This window comes from Quercus lobata, chromosome 5 (assembly GCF_001633185.2).
Source record: "Quercus lobata isolate SW786 chromosome 5, ValleyOak3.0 Primary Assembly, whole genome shotgun sequence".
NCBI lineage: Eukaryota > Viridiplantae > Streptophyta > Magnoliopsida > Fagales > Fagaceae > Quercus > Quercus lobata.
The window spans coordinates 83,874,424-83,897,210 of record NC_044908.1 but is presented as its reverse complement, the minus strand read 5'-3'; the positions used below and the strand labels follow the sequence as shown (position 1 = coordinate 83,897,210).

The following is a 22,787-nucleotide window of genomic DNA, read 5'->3' as shown; positions in this document are numbered from 1 at the left end:
TTTTTTCCAAACGATTTATTTTTAAAAAGTTAGAATAAAGTTAAACCATACCAAATAAGCAGGGAACTTAAAGAACCTTGTGAGCCTCTTTCATTTGGGTAATTGTCTTAAGAATGAGCCATTGGCATTTAGTGAGAAGGAAAAGATTAAAACAAAACCTTTGAAATTGATTGTGACCCTCTTTGATTTGGGAAATTTGTCTTGAGAACGAGGCATTGGCATTTTCTGAGAAGGACAAGATTAGAAGCAAAATCATTGAAATTGAGTCATAAATTGGTGCAATCCAACCCTTTGATCTCTAATATATGTGGCCTGATTCAAACTCTTGGATCTAAATCTTTGGTCAAAATGATTGAAAAGACAACAGGGAAGGTCCAATCTTTTTCTTTTTTTTTTAAGAAACCAGGGAAGGTCCAATCTGATTACCCATGAGTCATGACACATCAGCTTCTATCCTAAATATGTCTACTGCAATGAAAAGACTATTAGAGAAATTCTCACCCTCCCATTTAGCTCTGAAAGCTACGGTGCTGGAAATTTGGAATAAACTCATTCCATTATTACAAGTTACTGGACTTTGAAATTAGTGATATAAATTGTGTTTTTTGTAAACGTCTTCATTAATGTTCTTTCTTCCTCAATTCAAAACATCAGGCTAGAGATGTATTCAAACATGTGTGCACATCCACATAAAAATGTTCTTCTACTAATGGTACTGGAAATAATAATTATATGAACACATCTTTTTCTGAAAGAAAAAACTCAATATTAAAATTATAACCCAAAAAAAAAAAAAAAAAACTTGAATCAGTGAACAAAGTGAGAAGCTGACATCAAACAAAAATATTTGGAAAAAGAAAACAACTTATGTAAAAACCACCAGGGGGATGATACCACTTTGTTGCCTAAGCAAAGTGTAGAGAAATAAAAGTAAAAAGAGAAACATGGTTTTTTTTTTTTTTTTAATTTACAAAAATGCAAATTTTTTGTTGCTATAATTTGATAGTTGAGAGTGAAGAAATTTGAAACTAAATATTTTCTTTGAAAACATAGAAAAATGTCAGTTGTACTACAAGACTCTTAGTAATAAAAATATCTTTTATGAAACCATTTCTTTCATTAAGACGGGAGGATTATATTTTGATACAAAAAAAATAGGTGTTTCTATTTTTCTTACAAAATCTCATGCTTTTTCCTTTTTTTTCATCTAGGATTGGTATCCTTTGCATTGGATGTCACCCTTTGCTACAAATTGATGTTACGAGCACCCCTGTGCAGTTAGTTTGAGTTTAGTAAAATAGTAGTAATTAGTACCTAGACTATATAAAAAATAATTCTTTACTTTGTGGACCTCTCTCATCTCACATTTCAGAATATTGATTTAGATTTTATGCTCCTTGCAGAGAGGGTTATTAGTTATGTGGGGCCTGTATCATTTTAGACTATTAGTTATAACTCTATTTACTACTGTTTCCCTTTGCATTAACTACGTTGTATTTATAGGATGCTCTATCATGAGAATGTGACAGGTGAGATGCTAGTGCTAGCTGTCGGTCTAAAAAACATATAGCTGTTTACATGCTCATAAATTAGGATAATTATACCATGTTTCGGTACATAGCCTTTCTCTCACACAAGTGGACCCTATTGATATATGGTACCCACCTAACGTTTGAGACAAGGTATATGCAAGCGATATATGATATATCTCCTCAAATTTATAGCTAAAAACTGAAGCGTAGTATTTACTATTGCTACGTTCCAGTTGAGCCACATTAACGTTCACATTATTATCTTTTTTATTTTTTATTTTTCTATAATTTTTTTTAACATTTCTCATTCACTCATTTTTTTTTTTTTAATATTTACAATTTATTAAACCTCTCTTCCTCTCTTACCTTTTTGTCTCTCCACTACCCTCTACCTTAATTTCACTCTTACTCTTACTCTTACACTTTATCTTCCTTTATCTACTCTCTTCTTATTCTCATTCTCTTATTATAAATTTGTCATTTTCTCTTCCATTCTATGCATAATTTCCTTTCACAAAAAAGGTTCTCTCTCTTTCTCAATTTTTTGGTAGAATTTTTTTTTTTGGTTAATTTATGAGCCTTTATGATTATTTAATGTAATTTTTTTGTTCAATTTACAAATGGTTTGATAATTTATGAACGATACAAGCTTAAAATGATAATTTCTATCTTTTTTTTGTCTATTGCAACATAGTGTCTCCAATGCAGAACTGATGAATATTAAAATTTTAAGTTCATTTATTTTGTCTCTTCTTATGCTCATTCTCTTATTATAAATTTGTCATTTTCTCTTCCATTCTATACATAGCTTCCTTTCACAAAAAAGGATCTCTCTCTCTCAATTTTTTGGTAGATTTTTTTTCTTTTTTTGTTAATTTCTGAACCTTTATGATTATTTAATGTAATTTTTGGTTCAATTTACAAATGGTTTGATAATTTATGCACGATACAAGCTTAAAATGATAATTTCTATCTTTTTTTGTCTGTTGCAACATCGTGTCTCCAATGCAAAACTGATGAATATTAAAATTTTAGGTTCATTTATTTTGTCTCTTCTTATTCTCATTCTCTTATTATAAATTTGTCATTTTCTCTTCCATTCTATGCATAGTTTCTGTGGGGCCAGAGAATTTGTGACCCCAGCCCATTTCATGTTAAGGCCCAAGGCCTGCGTCGAGGAGATACAGGGTCGAGGACGCACCATGAGAGTCGAGGACGGCCTAAGGAAATGGCCGAGGACGAACTCCTGCTCAGCATGCCATAAATGCCCCTAAAAGGAAGAGTGATCACAGTGCAGAAACAGCACAAGTAAAAGGCTGCAAGAACTGCAATAAAGCATTCTGCACCTGACAGAGCCATGCTCTTCAACTTTTACAACCACCCCCAACCACTTTGGGTATGGGCTGATGGGACAAGTATCAGTCTTGGAAAGTCGATCCTACATGTGGACGAAGGATAATGAATACAGGCTAGTATAAAAAGAGGAACAAGCAATCCGGAAAAGGGCGCTGGGAAAAATGGCCAAGAACCAGAGCCTCCCAGTTCGCCTCTAGGAGAAAGACTCTTCGAGCGAACACGATTTAATTCTGTATGAATACCACGACAAACCACCGTCCGGTGACCAAGGCCTAGCCTTTCAAACCCACGCTCTACAAATGATATTGTTCGGGCCCTCTTTACGTACGAGCCCAATATTATCTTGGGTCGTTACGAATCGAGTCCTTACAGTTTCCTTTCACAAAAAAGGTTCTCTCTCTTTCTCAAATTTTTTTGTAGATTTTTAATGTAATTTTTGGTTCAATTTACAAATGGTTTGATAATTTATGCACGACACAAGCTTAAAATGCTAATTTCTATCTTTTTTTGTCTGTTGCAACATGGTGTCTCCAATGCAAAACTGATGAATATTAAAATTTTAGGTTCATGGGGGCTCAAGCGGTATTGGTACATTTGCAATTTGGATAGCTAAATATTATGGAGTAAGTGTTTGTTATTGCAGGTCCAATATCACTTTTCTTCTAAAGCATAAGTTTGGTTTCCAAATATTCGGAAAAAAGAAAACAACTTATGTAAAAACTACCAGTGGGATGATACCACTTTGTTGCCTAAGAAAAGTGTAGAGAAATAAAAGTAATAAGAGAATTAGGGTTTTGTTTGTTTGTTTTTTTTTTTTTTTTTTTTTTTAATTTACAAAAATGCAAATTTTTTGTTGCTATAATTTGATAGTTGAGAGTGGAGAAATTTGAATCTAAATATTTTCTTTGAAAACACAGGAAAATCCCAGTTGTGCTACAAGACTCTTAGTAATGAAAATATCTTTTATGAAACCATTTCTTCCTTTAAGATGGGAGGATTATATTTTGATACAAAAAGAAATAGGTGTTTCTATTTTTCTTACAAATTCTCATGCTTTTTCCTTTCTTTTCCTCCAGGATTGGGATTCTTTGCGTTGGATGTCACCCTTTGCTACAAATTGATGTTACAAGCACCCTTGTGCAGTCAGTTTGAGCTTAGTAAAATAGTTGTAATTAGTACTTAGACTATATAAAAAAATTTCTTTACTTTGTGGACCTCTCTCATCTCGCATTTAAGAATATTGATTCAGATTTTATGCTCCTTGCAGAGAGGGTTATCAGTTATGTGGGGCCTGTCTCATTTCAGACTATTAGTTATAACTCTAATTACTACCGTTTCCCCCATTGCCATAACTACGTTGTATTTATAGGATGCTCTATCATGAGAATGTGAGAGGTGAGATGCTTTTTTTTTTTTTTTGAGAAAGTGAGAGGTGAGATGCTAGTGCTAGATGTTGGTCTAAAAAACATATAGCTATTTACATGCTCATAAATTAGAAAAATTATACCATGCTTCGGCACGTAGTCTTTCTCTCACAACAGGTGGACCCTACTGATGTGTGGTACTCGCCTGACGTGTGAGACAAGATATATGCAGGCGATACATGATATATTTCCTCAAATTTATATCTCTCTCTCTCTCTCTCTATATATATATAAATTGAATCGTAGCATTTATTGTTGCTATGCTCTAGTTGAGCCACATTAGCATTCACGTTATTATCTTTTTTATTTTTTATTTTTCTATAACTTTTTTTAACATTTCTCATTCACTCATTTTTTTAATATTTACACTTTATCAAACATTTCTTCCTCTCTTATCTTTTCACCTCCCCACTACCATCTACCTTAATTTTACTCTTACTCTTTCACTTTATCTTCCTTTATCTTGTCTCTTCTTATTCTTATTTTCTTATTATAAATTTGTCATTTTCTCTTCCATTCTATGCATAGTTTCCTTTCACAAAAAAGGTTCTCTCTCTCTCTCTCAATTTTTTGGTAGATTTTTTTTTTTGTTAATTTTTGAGCCTTTATGATTATTTAATGTAATTTTTTGTTCAATTTACAAATGGTTTGATAATTTATGCAGGATACAAGCTTAAAATGATAATTTCTATCTTCTTCTTTTTTCTATTGCAACATGGTGTCTCCAATGTAAAACTGATGAATATTAAAATTTTAAGTTCATTTATTTTGTCTTTTCTTATTCTCATTCTCTTATTTTAAATTTGTTATTTTCTTTTCCATTCTATACATAGTTTCCTTTCACAAAAAAAGATCTCTCTCTCTCTCTCTGTCTCTCTCTCAATTTTTTGGTAGATTTTTTTTTTTTGTTAATTTCTAAGCCTTTATGATTATTTAATGTAATTTTTGGTTCAATTTACAAATGGTTTGATAATTTATGCACGATACAAGCTTAAAATGATAATTTCTATCTTTTTTGTCTATTGCAACATGGTGTCTCCAATGCAAAACTGATGAATATTAAAATTTTAGGTTCATTTATTTTGTCTTTTCTTATTCTCATTCTCTTATTATAAATTTGTCATTTTCTCTTCCATTCTATGCATTGTTTCCTTTCACAAAAAAGGTTCTCTCTCTCAATTTTTTGGTAGATTTTTATTTCTTTTGTTAATTTCTGAGCCTTTATGATTATTTAATGTAATTTTTGGTTCAATTTACAAATGGTTTGATAATTTATGCACAATACAAGCTTAAAATGCTAATTTCTATCTTTTTTTGTCTGTTGTAACATGGTGTTTCCAATGCAAAACTTATGAATATTAAAATTTTAGGTTCATGGGGGCTTAAGCGGTATTGGTACATTTGCAATTTGGATAGTTAAATACTATAGAGCAAGTGTTTGTTATTGCAAGTCCAATATCACTTTTCTTCTAAAGCATAAGTTTGGTTTCCAAATATTCGGAAAAAGAAAACAACTTATGTAAAAACTACCAGTGGGATGATACCACTTTGTTGCCTGAGAAAAGTGTAGAGAAATAAAAGTAAAAAGAGAAATATGGGTTTTGTTTGTTTGTTTGTTTTTTTTTTTTTTTTAATTTACAAAAATGCAAATTTTTTGTTGCTATAATTTGATAGTTGAGAGTGAAGAAATTTGAATCTAAATATTTTCTTTGAAATTACAGGAAAATGACAGTTGTGCTACAAGACTCTTAGTAATGAAAATATCTTTTATGAAACCATTTCTTTCTTTAAGATGGGAGGATTATATTTTGATACAAAAAGAAATAGATGTTTCTATTTTTCTTACAAAATCTCATGCTTTTTCCTTTTTGTTCATCCAGGATTGGGATTCTTTGCATTCGATGTCACCCTTTGCTACAAATTGATGTTACAAGCACCCGGGAGCGGCTCACCTCCAGTTTTTATTTCCCCTGTTTCCTCCCGTTTTTAGATAGATGAATGACACCTGGAAGCAAACTGATCCAACGATTAAAAAAAAGAAGCCAACTTGGAAAAATACAACAGTGACTTACCTGCCTCTTCCTTTTCTCTCTGGCTCTCCTCTCACTATGCAATTGTGCAGCATCACCACACCACTCTGCAACTATGCAGCATCACAACGCCAAACTGAAAATGTAGAGCATAAATGGAAAGCCCAAATCCGACCATATTATTTAAACTAAAGTCCCAAACCATCTGTGAAGAGTTAAATCTCACCATTGATGACCCTATCGTGTGCTTGCAAGAAAATCAATTGTTTTCCATTTTCGATTTTCAAATCAAGTTCGAAATCAGTGAGCTTTTTCGTCATTGAGGTTTCAAATCTCAGATGCTTTTCATTAAAAGCTTACCCACAAAATTTTTCAGATTTCGTATTCCCCTTTCTGTCGGTATCTATCATCGTTGAAAATTTTCAGATGTGCATGTGTTTTTTCTTTTCTTTTTTTGCTTTTCAGATGGTGAAAATCGAATGATTTTCACTCTTCTTGTTGTGTTTATTTCTCTAGTTTTAAAATGATGTTCAACTTGAGGAATTGAGAGATTTGTGAATTTTGAAAACCCCTTCAATCTTTAAATCTTCAACGGAGCATAAATAAAAAATCTGAACAAAGATTTTTGAGAGAGAGAGAGAAACAAGAGAAAGAGAAAGGGAAAATGAGAGAAGGGAAATTGAGGTGTGTGATAGCCCAGAAAGCTCCATTAGAAGGATGGGTAGCTGTAGAAAGAGATAGAAAAAGAAAAGGGAAAGCAACGCACAAATTGAGAGAGACGTGGGCTTTTTTTTAACCTTTGGATGGTTGGTATGCCAGATGTCATTCATCTGTTTAAAAACGGGAGGAAACAGGAGAAATAAAAACCGGAGGTGAGCCGCTCCCACAAGCACCCTTGTGCAGTCAGTTTAGTACTTAGACTATATAAAAAATATTTCTTTACTTTGTGGACCTCTCTCATCTCGCATTTAAGAATATTGATTCAGATTTTATGCTTCTTGCGGAGAGGGTTATTAGTTATGTGGGGCTTGTCTCATTTTAGACTATTAGTTATAACTCTAATTACTACCGTTTCCCCCATTGCATTAACTACGTTGTATTTATAGGATGCTCTATCATGAGAATGTGAGAGGTGAGATGCTAGTGCTAGATGTCAGTGTAAAAAACATATAGCTATTTACATGCTCATAAATTAGGAAAATTATACCATGTTTCGGCACGTAGCCTTTCTCTCACAACTGGTGGACCCTACTGATGTGTGGTACTCACCTGATGTGTGAGACAAGATATATGCAGGCAATACATGATATATCTCCTCAAATCTATATCTTTATATATCTAAAAACTGAAGCGTAGCATTTATTGTTGCTACGCTCCAGTTGAGCCACATTAGTGTTCACGTTATTATCTTTTTTATTTCTTATTTTTCTATAATTTTTTTTTTAACATTTCTCATTCACTCATTTTTTTAATATTTACACTTTATCAAACCTTTCTTCCTCTTTTACCTTTTCATCTCCTCACTACCCTCTACCTTAATTTTGCTCTTACTCTTTCACTTTATCTTGTCTCTTCTTATTCTCATTCTCTTATTATAAATTTGTTATTTTCTCTTCCATTCTATGCATAGTTTTCTTTCACAAAAAATGTTCTCTCTCTCTCTCTCTCTCTCTCTCTCAATTTTTTGGTATTTTTTTTTTTTTTGTTAATTTCTGAGCCTTTATGATTATTTAATGTAATTTTTGGTTCAATTTACAAATGGTTTGATAATTTATGCATGATACAAGCTTAAAATGATCATTTCTATCTTTTTTTGTCTGTTGCAACATGGTGTCTCCAATGCAAAACTAATGAATATTAATTTTTGGTTCAATTTACAAATGATTTGATAATTTATGCACGATACAAGCTTAAAATGATAATTTTTGTCTTTTTTGTCTGTTGCAACATGGTGTCTCAAATGCAAAACTGATGAATATTAAAATTTTAGGTTCATGGGGGCTCAAGTGGTATTGGTACATTTGCAATTTTGATAGCTAAATATTATGGAGCAAGTGTTTGTTATTGTAGGTCCAATATCACTTTTCTTCTAAAGCATAAGTTTGGTTTCCAAGTATTCATATAGTTTTAGATTGGAGTGATGAAAAATTAGCTGTTTGCAAGGATTTGGGGGCTAATTTGTGCATCAATTACAAGGCAAAGGACTTTGTTAAAAGGGTAAAGGAATAAACAAGTGGAAAATGTATTTTCATTAATATTAAAACCTTAGTTTTCCTCAATGTTTGTAGCGATTGATGTTTTTCATTATTCTTTTTGCAATGATTATTAGGTGATAAACAAAATAACAACTAACTAAATGTTTAATGGCAGGGGATGATATTATTTTGGATCATATTGGGGCATCCTATTTTAAATTTTATAGAGATTAATGTTTTTCATTATTCCTTTTGCAATGATTTATTAGGTGATATAAAAGAACAACTAACTAAATGTTCAATGGCAGGAGTTTATGTTATTCTGGACCATTTTGGAGCATCCAACTTAGTGCAAAACCTTTAGAGCTTAAATTTTGATGGGAGGCTTTTTATTATTGGAACTATGAGAGGCTTTGTTACAATATTTCTATCATGATCATTCAACCGTGATCATGACAAAAATATATTGATATATGGGAAGTAAAACATGACATCTAAAAAGTAGCTCTTTGTGTTGGAGTGTACTGTCAGTGTAAACCAAGCTATATAATTTAGATATTAGGTAAACTTACTAACCAACTATGCTTTTTTTTTTCTTTTCCTTCTTTTTTCTAATTAATATTTTCCCAATTATCACTCCATCACATAAAAAATAATAAAAAAAAAAAATATATATATATATATATATATAAACACTCCATCAAACCTAATTCGTGAACATCAATAATTCATCTCCCTCTCTCTCTCTCTCTCTCTCTCTCTCAATTATTGTTACTATTTTTCAACTTTCCATTTATTACTCCATCAAGCCAAATCTATTACCATTTTCTATTTAACCACCATCTCTCTCTCGCTCTCAATTAACATTTCTTAACTTTTCAACTTTCCATTTATTATTCCATCAAACTCAATCTGATAATAATTTAAAACCCCTTCAACTCTATGACTCTCCTTCTCCCTAATCAAGCAGCTATGAAAACTGTTCAATTGCCACCCTATTAGAATTCCAAAAAACAAACTGAGATTTTTTTCCCCCATATTCTTTAGGTTTTTTTGATTAATTTTGTTGGTGATATGCCATTGAAGATCTCAAGTGTCAACAACATTAGTTCCCATAAACCAACCAAAAAAATCTCAACGCCATGGTGAAGAATATAGTAAAAGAATTGCAGTGAGTTTTGACTATTGTAGTTTATGTGGTCGTTAACCAATGTTTAGAAGTGGTGTCTCAAATAGAAAGGTATATTCACTTTTCCAGTAAATTGTAGATGGATGAGTTTTTTCCACTAATGGATACCTCTTATGTGCATTTGTGTGATGTATTCACTATTATGGATAAAGTATTCTCTTTGTATATGAGTAGCATAAATTGGTTTTGTTGTATGTGCATATTAGTTGTGACATGAACATAGATGCATAACTTAGTACAAGATATGCTACTCTTTTTTTTGGATTTGTATTGTAACAAATTTAGATATTATTATGGGATGCCTTTGTTGGAAGACTTTGTAAAATTGCAGAATTTGATTCAATGGAAAGAAAATCAAATTAAAGGACATGTAAAAAACTAGATAAGGTAGCAATAAACAACCAAAAAAATGTTAGGTAGAAAGATTATCCAAGTTTGGACAAAACCTCAAAATCCATGAAGACCAATTGGATGTGAGAAATGCCAAGAAGATGTATGCTTCGCTATCTAAAGAAAGTGAATTTGGATAAAATATAAAGAAGACCAATGAATTGAATTGAGTTCTCTATCACAAGTCATCTCTCTCCCTCTTATAGTTTTGATTTTTTTTTTTTTTTGGAGTTAATATTTAGTCATTTTGAAAGTGAGAATTTGAATTTATATTAAAACAATCTTGGCTATGTTTTTGAATATGTCTATTGGATATTTGAGTAATATCAAGTGTATTTTGTGATAAATTCTGATTATCATGATAATATCCTTTAAGAGAAAGAGAAATTTGAAATATATATTTGAAACTTAAAAAGTTTAGTTTTTAAAGAAAAAAAATTGGAAAACGTAACGCACTATAATATAATTTAGAAGAATATGAACCACCCACAAAATGGATAAATATCAATTAAATAAAACCAAAAGTAATAGAATTATATATTTGTAGAGATGGAGAGATGGACAATAGTTTTAGAATTTTTTTTTTTTAAATTTTTAGGGAGAGCAAACTATCTTCAACAAATTTAGGAGAACAAATTATACATTATATCACAACTACAAAATAATTATATATTCCCAAGCATTGCATGGATCTGCGACTAGTGAAGATAAAAATAAAGACAACCTATTTGTAACTAGGAGAGCCAACAGCTTTTGGCCTAACATGAAACTTACCATTTTGATACAATAAATGTATCATGTATTAGCTAACATGCATTTCCCCTCAGAAAAAAAAAAAAAAAAAACCGTGAACTCTTCTCACACGCTGTGAGAGATGATGCATGAAATACCCTCTTGTAGTGGTGGGTAAACCTCCGGGATTCGACCCCAACATCTTAGCAATATATCCTAGAGGAAGAAACTCTTCTGCCTGTTTCACATCCCATGCCATTCAGCCAAGAGATTTCAAGCAAAGTTACGATTTAACACATTGACAATGTACATAAACATATCAAGAAATTGTTATTAAGAACGCCAAAATTTCAGGCAAGCTAGAAATTCCTTGTTTTTCCACGTTAGTTTTCTATTGAGTTTTCAGTTATTTTCTTACAAATGCTTCAGGCATGGCCAAACTTGACCTAAATGAGGAACTAAAAATCTATTTACCAAAAATCCTATGCATACACTTGTATATAATTGTCCACGTTGCCCAAAATCACAAGGCCTGCAAGTTTTACAAAGCCAGATGGTAAGTCAAAACGAAGAAGAAAGAAAATGATTATTCTCAGATGTGAGACTCCTTATTGATCATCTTGATTGAGCTTGTTGTCTCAGAAGGAAGAACTTGGATACCCCATATGCAAATCAACTTCTACTGAAAATTGCATACTCGGCCTTTGTTTATTAGTTTCCAAAGAGCAGCCTTGGCTTCCTCTAATGTTTCAACTGCATGCCCTTCTTCAAATGATATTCTTTGTATGTTGAACTGCAAAATAAATTAAAAAAGATTGATTTGTATGCCCTTCTTCAAAGGAAACTCTAGGAAAGGTTGTTGCTAGAAAGGGGTACCTGTGCACCTTGCCGGACCCGGATATCAGTTCCCTTGCTGTCTATTGATATAAGAGCAGCATCATCTACCTCAGATTCAGCGGACAAAAGCTCTTTCAGGGGCTTTGAAAATATTGCATTCAGCTCCTAAAGGAGCAAAAAGTTACCAATCAAGTGCCAAATAATACAAAGTAAAACACATAAAATTGCATTTATTAATAAAGCATCAAGCAAAATCTACAAGCTAAACCCAATTATCTGATTGAAGATGCCACACAAGTTGATGGTTACTACAGAAGGACATAAACATAACAGACAGGAAAAACAGAGCGTGCTGAAAAGGACCTTTGATCTTTCTCGGGTATATTAAAAATAACAGAACACTTCACTGTTGAAGAAAAATAATCTCTATATAATGGTGACATGCAAGACAATTCAACACTAACAATGATCATACTGACAATAAAATAAGAATATAATATATGCCAAGAGACTAAAGAACACTCATCATCCTCTTCTCCCCCCCCTATTCCCCCCAACTCTGCCCTTTTTGGGTGGATTTCAAAGAATTCCATAATTTTACCTTCAGGTTTTGCTCGCCTCCATCAACTGCTATCTTATCAGGCTGAAGTATCTCATATTCCTTTACATCAACCCAGGCAACAGTTCCAAAACCTCCAATGAAATATATGTCACTGGCACCAAGGAACAAATTTTTATAAGTTTATCATGCTCGTGCTGTCATGCATTTGCTGCTACTAGTTCAATTGGAATTCCCAGACAAAATTATTACAATGAAGTGCAATGAGGTTGGGAGAAAAAGTCATTGGATATGCCAGCCAATTTACTGCAGCTTAGAATTCATAAAAGTAGATAACATAACAGATGCAAGAATTAATGGTTAACACACATTAACAAAAAATAGATGAAGTGTTTCATAAGGCATGCTTTTCTTCGTTTAATCAAGATGCAGAAAAAGAAAATGCCAATGTCATTGGAGAAATGTTATTGCATCAGTATGTTAACATCTTATTATTTCAAAGATAAATGGCAATGCCTAATACATAGTTCCATTAATCATATTAAGCTGTTTTTACTCAAGAGTTGTATCTTGATTATAACTACCTCTTAATATTCTGGGGAAATAATGTCATTCCTCCCAGATTTTCTGGTTGGTAAGAATTAAACCCAAAACTTCTAATTGTTTCAATTAAAAACCCTGAACTTCTAAAAAAGTTTAAATTCATCTCCTCCATCCATCTTTGTTAACTAAGCTCTCTAATAGCACACGTACATGAAAAAACAACCTAGAAAAGGGAAAAGTTTCAATGTTAAGAGTTTAAAGGGACTCAAAATTCAACCTCAAAGGGGTGCTCTGTGTGTGTGTGTGTGTGTGTGTGTGTGTGTGTTCAAGAACCTTGAGTTAGGATTTGGGTGACTTGGGTCCTGACAGATGGCAGATGGTGAGAATGTGTTTTTTGGCAATTTATAGGTCACAGGCTTAGCTGTTGACCAAGCACTCCTCCCACTTCTCACTCTGCCACAACGAATGTTTACAACACCTGCACAAACCCCAATCAATTAGAATCAATCCTCCTTTCAAATGGTTTGAGTCATGGGTTCAACACCATGGCTCCATCCCCATGGTTATACTTTTACAACAGAATTTCTACACAAGCCCCTCTAAATGATGGGGCTGTGAAAAGGGTGTTGGTGGCAGCTTGGGTGGAGCTTGATCATGGTAATATAGATGATTGGTTGGGTTTGAGGAGGTGGTGGGTGAGGGGTGAGGTATGTTAAGAAAAGAAAACAGAAAGATGGCAGTGTCCAATTTAGGGTTCTTAGATGTTGCGATGTTCAGCAGGCAATGAGAAGGCTTTTTGTGTTGGGGTGCTCAATGGCAGCAGGTTTGGCTTTCAATGTGCTTTGGGGCTCCCAATGGGTGCAGCACTGCAGACAACTTGATGGTGATTTAGTTTAGTTGGCAGGTTTTATGGGATTGATAGGGTGTTCAACTTGAGGTTGTGGGAATATTAGATCATGGAATGGGGGCAGGTTCTGGATTCTGAAATCCCAGGCCATAAGAGGTGTCAGTGATGAGTCGGGTATTTAAGGTGTGATACAGAGAAGATTAGGTTTGGGTTTGGGATCTGTTGGGCTTTTGGGAGGTGGTGCTTTGATAGTTCCATGGTCATAGATTTGAAGATGGCCAGGTGGATGTGGGATTCAAGGGAAGTTGATGATTCTTCTCAATTGTATAATATCTTTCTGATTAAGTTTCATCTTCCTATAAGATTCAGGTTAAGAAGGCACTGAGAACTGATGTTCATAATCTACCTATTGTCCACGCCCGAAGAGCCTAAAAGAATAGTCCTTGCAAGCACCTATCATAGAAAGCTTTCAGAGGCTCCTCCTCCATGAAAATAACCCCCCATCCCAATGTGGTAGTTTGAGTATAAAAAAGCTACAAATTATATCATAAATCAAACTCAAATAATCATGTGTAACATTTGTTATAGAATAAGCATAAAGTGAAAATATCAATAAGTCACAAGAAACTGATGACAAACCTTATGTTCTGCATCCTAAAATAGTAAAAGTTCCCCCACTGTTGAGAAGGCCCTTGTTGATGCTTTGCTATGTATTGCTTATGAGCCCATTCCTAGCAACACAATTGTTCCAGTGTTAAAACAGCATTTTCTATCATTCTAGGGGGTGAGGGGAATGAAAGAAATTTGAGAACAGCAGTAGCTGCTCCAAACTTACCATAACACCTTGCAAATTTTACTTTTAGGATATCTGGTCCTCCAAACTTACAATTATTCATTCCCATATTTATGGGATGGGACTATCTATGCAATGAGTCACACAAAAAAAGGGTATTGCCCAGAGATGGTAACCAAAAAATAACTGATTTGTAAAATATTATCAAACAAAATTATTAATTTAAGTAAAAAGAAACAGCAAATTTCAACTATTTTCTAAGATAATGTCATATGCCAGCTTATAATGGGTCCCATCACCCATGCTTTGTTTTCCAAAGCATTCTTACGGAAGAAGAAGAAAAACAAGAACTTCCAACTTTTTTCAGGCATACCACAATATGACCTTCCTAACATATCAATTGCAAACTCACCTGTTCATTCTCTGAAAGTGGATAGACATCACCAAAAATCGTTACCCTTGCATTTGACAAGCCACTCCATCCAGGTATCTATGAAACTTAACTGTCAAAAATGGAGAACAGAAACTTTCCCAAATACAATAAATGAGAGAAAAGATCAAATAACTAACCTGCACAACAAGCGTGCATCTTGGGTCAAATAACAAATTCCTTGTGTGGATGGCTAATGGTGAAAATGAAAATATTGGATCTGTAAATACAATGTGCCACAAAAGACAAATCAACAAAATCACACATGAATGATCTTCATAAATAAACAAATAACTATCAACAGCCCAACCAGAGGGCCATATTCTTAATACAAAAAAGGCCCACTAAACAGTGTGAAGTCTGAACCATTAAGTTTACTGTTTATGACGGACAAGAACACAGTTAGGGTGTGACATACTTCCCAGTAAGGCATTGGTAGGAAATAAAAGGTTCAACAATATATGCAAACCACAAGCTAAATTTTACAGAGGAATAAGAGACTGGATCATTCAACTAACTACAAAAAATTCAATGACTTACGCCCCATTGAATCAGGTGCAAAATCTACCAAAGAACCAAATGGATACCCTTCTCGTCGGTGGTGCATCCGAGACATCACAGTGCACAAATGAGCAAATCTGGCCTTAAATTACAAAGCAAGATGCTTCAGAAGTTGACAAACAACACAATGACAAAAATTAAGATGGGTAAGCCACTACTATATGCAATCCAAAGATGACACCAGGAAAGGGTAAGAAAGAAACAACTTACAAGAGTGAATAATATCTTAGAACAAAATAATAGCAAATATTTACCTGCTCCATCAGATTGCGAACTGCTAAGGCTGGTCGAGGTAAACCATGAGCTGAGGTTGCACTCTGCACTCCACCAGAAATTGGTGTTCGAAATAGCCCAGCTCTGGTTCCACCTCCAGCTACACTTCCACCTGGGGCTATAAGAGGCATGTCCACTTTTTGTCCCTCATCTGCATCGTTCTCACAACTTTGATTGTGATTTAAATTATCCTTCACAACACAAAGAAGGCCATTACAGCTAAGCCAATATGATATCCATTCATTGTCAATATTATGGTAAATTAGATGCTTCATATATCAAGAAGGAACATAGCAGAACTATAGGCTATGTGTAGAGACATCCTTCAAAATCCTTTACCCTTTCTTTGGAAAAATAGAAAATTGTAAATATGCCACTAATGAAACCCCCAAGCTTCCCACATTGCCTAAATCAACATCCTGTTTTAAAACATGTTTCTTCTCTAGTCTTTGAAAAGTAAAATTCATATTTTTGATTTTTTTTTTTTTTTGATAAGTAATTAGAGGGGTGTGTGGGTAGCGTGTAGGCACCATCGCGAGCCAAGAGCTTTATGAGGTCCCTAATGTAAGGACAACAGCTCTGGTTGTCTGAGATGCCATTGTTTCTATCAGATCCTCTACCAGTGCAAAGAGCCTTCTGAGGTCCCGTGTTAAGGGATAAGTACTCGGCTGCTAGTCGGAGGACCTCTTTTTAGCATAAAATGAAAAATTTCAAAAATATTAAAATTACAAACACAAAAGGTATTGATTACAGTCTAGCATCAAAGACATTTCCTTAATATTTCTTTTTTGATAAATAATAACTTTTATTGAGAGATATGGAATGCACCAACATCACAACTAAGCTCATAAATTACAACATTTTCATAATATTTCATAAATTTATGCTCCAAACAACTGCCTTGTAGTCATAAACTACGTGGACACTAGGTGGCCCCAGTTGCAATTTGGATAAAGAAAGACAAGAATTCATGCTACCACCCATAATTCCCAAATTTCAAATTTAAGCTTTCATATGCAGTATAGCCAAATAGCAACATAAAACAGTCAATACAGCAACTTGCCTTTCTTTTCCACACTAAAATTAAACAAAAATGATAATAGACAAACACAAAATGCAAATCATCAATAAAGCAACTTGCCTTGTCTACATCAAAATTAAAAAAGAAGTGAAAATAGTCAATATATATAGGAAGCTCAACTCACATTTTGAAATTAGATGAATGACAATGAAGTTGAAATAAGTATCATATGCCATGATATCACTTGGTTTAATATCTAAAAGGGCATATGCCAGATCCAAGGATCTCCAAACCAATCGATCATAAATTGGCACCCTTACCAATTTACCCAAAAATTTAACTTTCAACCAATGCCAAACTGCACAAGTGTACAACTTAAAAATGATCATGGCCAACCTGATAACACTAAGGCTTTATTAGAACTCAAACTCAGAAAGGTATTTCTAGACGGGCAAAAGCAAAACTTAGGTACAATTCCTTAGGTGTCGTTCTTTAGGTTCCCCAATTGAATTCAAACACATGATTATATTCACCAATGCAACAAAAATAGTGTTCTCTCTTCTGAGGAAAATTAAATTCAAACATATGGTTCAGTGGTCAATGCAATCACATGGTTGAAATTGGGGAACCTAAGGAACTATACCTAAGTTTACCCTTTCCAGAATGCTAACCATACAACAACTATATATCACAGAGTATTAGCTGATACATATTAGCAACTGGCTGAAAACAGATCACTATGAGCAATACATTCTGACAGGTTATATGGCCTGGTCTGATACACAATGACAGAGAAATCTCGATATTTTTTAAGTTGTACTCACAAATTTCAAATTTTACTTATGTTTGTATCTCTTCACTCGCAATACCTTAGGTCCAAAACAGATGAAATCTTCTACTGTAGCCTTAATTTCCATAAATTTTCACATCCATTAGACATTCAGAAAGAGGGGTCCAAATCTTCTTTCATTTTTTACCTTAAATTTTCAAACTCAATAATGGAAATCAAACAATTCTTAATCCACCACCAAGTTGCTATAAATTTCATAACTTTGCAGAATTTCATAAAAGTTCAATGACTAACTAATAACTCAGCAATGCGCATTGTCCATACATATTTAACCAAACATCCAAACACCTATGAAAACAGTAACATTCACAGCACCCAAACACAAAATCAGCAAATGGGAAAACCCAAAGTTCAGAACTTTAAACACAAACAAGCCATACACACAGGGCAATGATATGAATTACCTGAGAAAAAGAAAAGCTTTCTTCAGAAACTAAGCCGAACCCATTATTCAAAGGCCCGGCCTCTTCACCATCACCACCTGGAACCTCACGTGCGAGAGCAAGAGCACGAAGGCCAGGAAAGTGAGGAGTTTCAGAGATTTTGAGAGACCCAATTCGCTTATTTGGAGCTCTGATCGAAGAGGATGAACTACATGTCTCTGGGAACTTGGGGGTGAACACAGAGCTTGCAAGGGCTTCCATGAGAATATGAGAGAGAGAGAGAGAGAGAGAGAGAGAGAGAGAGAGTAAGAGTAAAGTTGTGGAGAATCTAGAGATCAGAAAAGAAAGCAGTTTTTTTTTATACGAGGGTTTGGGATGCGGAGGCAAAGTTGAGTTTGTGGGGTTCTGTAACTCTTTTGGTCTTAAAACACTGACAATTGACCCCACAAGCGCATTATCTCATACATTTAAAGACTAGATTTTTCCACTCTGGTCGTACCATGTTGTTTCTAATTATTATGGAAGGTTTTCTTTCTTTTTTTCTTTTTTTTTTGGGGGGGGGGGGGGGGGGGGGGGAGGGGGTGGTGGTTTTGATAAGTTTTATTTATTTGACTGATGGAACGATAGATTTGAATCTTGACTGTTTTTGAAATTATTAAAAAGTGTTAATAAGTTGAGTTATAATCCTCACATAATGAATTGTTAATCTATCAAAAAGAAAGTAGAGTTATAGAACTCTTAACTTGTTTGCAATGAGTTTAATGGATGTGAAATTGGTGCAAATGTTACTTCACCGATGAGCCAAATAAAAGTAATGTTACTCCATTGACAAGTAGTAAAGATTGGATCAGAAATTTTGATCCAAAAGTGAAACCCTGGTTATTCTTTTTGTAATGTTTGGCCTTTGTGTCAAATTTTTAACACGTTAACAAGTTGTAAAATTAATTGTGAAAAATATTATGATATGTTTGGAGCATTAGATTAGAGTCCAATGAATTTATCTTAATGTCCTTTATATATATATATATATATATATATTTGTTTTCAACTTTTTAGTACTGAGATTGAGTTTTGATATTTTTTAAATATCGATTAGAAATTTTACAAATTCAATTAATATATTCTTACCCATTTTTAATATATATATATATATATATATAATAAAAGTTGGATTTAGAAGAGAGATTATGCCAACTTTGCCAAAAGGATTTCATCTTTAATTACCAAATGGGTCGAGATTGTGCCAAATGGATATCCTCTTTAATTGCCAATTTTTTTAGGATAAAAACAACTTAATTGTTCTTATCAATTTTCCTTCTATTGCAATTGTGTACTTTTCCCCTACTACTTTATAAATTCTTTGGATACACCAAAAAAAAAAAAACAATTGAACACATTTTTTTGTTCTCATCAGCCTTTATTTTATTTTATTTTTAATTAAATTGTTCTTGTCAATTTAATACATAGTTTAGGTTTGTTACTTTATCAATCACCATGCATTATTGGCGCGATAATTATTTCACAAGTACAAGTTTTTGTGAGGTGGAAGGGATAAGAACCAAAGTTTAAATGTCGAGAATGAAACTTTTTTTTTTTGAGATTAGTCAAGGAGGAAACTTTAAGCACAAACACTTAAATTAGGCTAGAAAAAAATTTCTATCAATCTCACAAAACAAAAAATCAAACTTCTTAAAAATCTATATTAAATCTCAACAAGCTAATTAGAAGCTAGTGGCAAGTATACCTGTCATCTTATCTATATATGTTATCCCTCTCTGTCAATGTCAATGCACGCAGCTCTAAGAGGAACTTTGTGCTTCAGTTGGATTTCGAACTCTTTCAGAGTTCACTGCTACAAGGCCTAGGGGAAGGTCTGTTTAAGTCTTTCAACATATAACACATTCTATGTGTTTGACATAGATTATTTTTACTAACTTATCTTATTATTTAATTTATTTTTAGTATTATTTATAAGTCCTACTTTATTATTTCAATTAATTTTTATCTTTATCTATAATACTTTGAGTAAAAAGTTTTTAATTTCAGTAAAATAAGTAGATCCTGAACTGGCACTAATTTTCACATATTATCAATTGTACATTGTTTTGTATCGAATAAGAAGTAATAAATATCTAAATTATTTTGTTAAAGAATAACAACAAAGACGAATAAGGATGCACCAAAAACAATGGTGGAATCAGCATTTTTTTTAGGGAGGCCATTACCATTAGTAAACTTTTATATATATTTTTTATTTTTTTAATAAAAATTATAAGAGGGAGGAGGGAAATGTTTAAAAGCCAGGGAAGACCATGGCCGTTGACTAAAGAGGTATTTAACTACTTTTCAAAGGCAAAAAATATTTTCAATTCCTTTTTTCATTATTATTATTGAAAAAAAAATCCACTTACAAATGTCATTATGAGTTGGTTAGTACTTTAAATGAGGTTTTTATAGTTATTATTTCTCAATAAATTCATGATCTAATGCACGAGATTTCAACTTATTTTTATTAAAATAACCAAACGATAAATGAGCTGGAGGTAGAGAGATTGCATTTCGTCATCTCTCTTGTTCTAATTTCTTACAAGATATATATATATATTTAGGGTCCGGTTAATGTGTGTCCTAAGGGCACACATTAAACTTTCTATTTTTTGAAACATTTTCTCGGGAATTGAAAAAACTGTAATTACTTTTTCAATTTTCGAAATTTTTTTTTCCAAAAATGGAAATTAATGTGTGCCCTAAGGGCACACATTAGTAAAATCCATATATTTAAAGAGAGATTCAATTTATGGCATCTACTACTGATGATAGATCTTTATCATCAAACTAAAACACTGATCGATTTTTGGTGTAACCGGAGATTGAATCCCAGATCTCTTATTCACCTAGACGGAGTACATCTATCTTGTACAAGATAGATGCGATGTACTCCATAATTCATAGCAATTGAGAATGAAAAACAATAAATTTGATAAAAAAGTTCATACTTGAAGAACAATCATCAATATGAATAAAACAACTTAAGAGGCGTTTGGTTCACTATGATGTGCTCTTGATAACCTTACTTAATATCTTTTTATTAAAAGTGAATCTTGACAAATTCACCACTGGATTATATGTTCTTCTTAAATCCTCTATGCTTGCAAAATTTCTAAAAAATTAAAAATCAATAGCTATATCATCAATAAACTGTTTAAATTGCAAGTTTTTGTAGTTTAAAATTAAACATAAAAAATAAGCTTATAGATCATATAGTAAATAATATCTAATTGACACAAAATTTGACATGTGCATTAAGAGTATAAAGAACACGCAATTTAACGGTTAGATTTTTAAAATATATAATAATGTTTGTTATATTTTATAAGGTTGTAGTCCAAGGCTGCAACCAATTTTATAGTTAAATTTTGTCGGTTTTTAATTTAATTTATTTTTTATAGGACAAAATTTAGTTACAAAATTGGTTGTAGCCTAAAACTACAACCTTACTCAATAAAATAAACATTATTAAATATTTTGAAAATCTAATCATTCAATTGCTTGTTCTTTACGCTCTTAATACACATGCTAAATTTTGTGTCAATCGGATATTATTTACCATATAATCTATAAGCTTATATTTTATGCATAATTTTAAACTACAAAAACTTGCAATTTGAATAATTTATTGATGACATAACTATTGATATTTAATTTTCTAAAAATTTTGCAAGCATGAAATATATAAAAAGATGTAATCCAATCATGGATTTGTTAAAATTCATCACCAATAAAAAGATATTGAATAAGGTTGTAGTCTAAGGTTACAACCAATTTTATAGTCAAATCTTTTCCTTTTTTATAACATTACCATAATTTAAAATTATAAAATATATCACATTATCTTAATTTTATCACTTTCCTAAACAATATAATGTTGTATTATTGTATTGAGATTACATTAATGTAAGATTATAATAACATAATATTGGATTCAAATCCTCTAGATTTCCTAGGGTACTCTACTAATAAATTTCCTTAAATTCTAACCATTTTTTTATGATTTAAGAGTTTAGATTTTGCCATATCAGTATTTCACTAATAATACTCTTAAAATAATATAATAATGTTGCAAACAAAACAATTAAGATTATTATTAGTGGAATGTTGACATAGCAAAATCTAGACCATTAAATTATTAAAGAATGGTTAAGATTTAAGGAAATCTATTTGGTGGAGTACCCTAAGAAACTTAGAGGATCTGAATCCTATAATATTATGGCGTAATGTAATATCACGATGAACCAAACACCCTCTTAGTGTACATATTTGACGAACATCCATAAAAAAAAAAAAAAAAAAAAAAAAAAAAAAAAAAAAAAACATAGTTGTATGAATTTTTTTTAAAAGAATTATAATCATTGTGGGATCTATAAATATTTGTTTACCTTTTTAATCAACTTATTTCTTTTTTCCTATTTTCCTTCTTTTATAGCCAAGTCAACAAGGTAATACTTCCTTTCTCAGTTTGTCCTTTATATTTATTATTGATGCCATAAAGTTTTTTTTTTTATTATTTATTTTTGACAACTTAGTAAAGAGGTATTTGGCATATCATACAAACTAGCCAATCAGAAATAATATAATCAATTTTAATTGTTTTTAATTTTGTAAGAATTTCAAAAAATTGAAATTTGAACTAAATATATCTCCATTAGAGACTAGTTGGTTTGAACTTTTAATTTGGTTATTTCAAATGAACATTTCATCTAAAAATGAATATTGAAATTTTGGCATTCCACATACATATTTTCACAACAAAAAAAAAAAAAAGGTTTTAAATTTGGCATTTTC

The 22,787-nt window shown here is 32.3% G+C and overlaps 1 protein-coding gene and 1 long non-coding RNA gene across 2 annotated transcripts; both read right to left on the bottom strand.

Annotated features, from left to right (window-relative positions):
• Positions 1–6,250: 6,250 nt before the first annotated feature.
• On the bottom strand, positions 6,251–7,217 carry LOC115992908. Its single transcript, XR_004092718.1, has 2 exons — positions 6,569–7,217; positions 6,251–6,478 (listed from the first exon to the last, which is right to left on the bottom strand). It is a non-coding gene; the product is annotated as an uncharacterized LOC115992908 (long non-coding RNA).
• Positions 7,218–11,196: 3,979 nt separating this feature from the next.
• Positions 11,197–18,364, bottom strand: LOC115991667. The gene is made up of 9 exons (XM_031115499.1): positions 17,967–18,364; positions 15,673–15,882; positions 15,398–15,500; positions 14,998–15,077; positions 14,840–14,917; positions 14,274–14,365; positions 12,287–12,398; positions 11,725–11,850; positions 11,197–11,641 (listed from the first exon to the last, which is right to left on the bottom strand). Exons 1-9 carry the CDS (start codon positions 18,204–18,206, stop codon positions 11,528–11,530), a joined length of 1,155 nt encoding a protein of 384 aa, XP_030971359.1. The 5' UTR covers positions 18,207–18,364; the 3' UTR covers positions 11,197–11,527.
• Between the last annotated feature and the right edge of the window lie 4,423 nt (positions 18,365–22,787).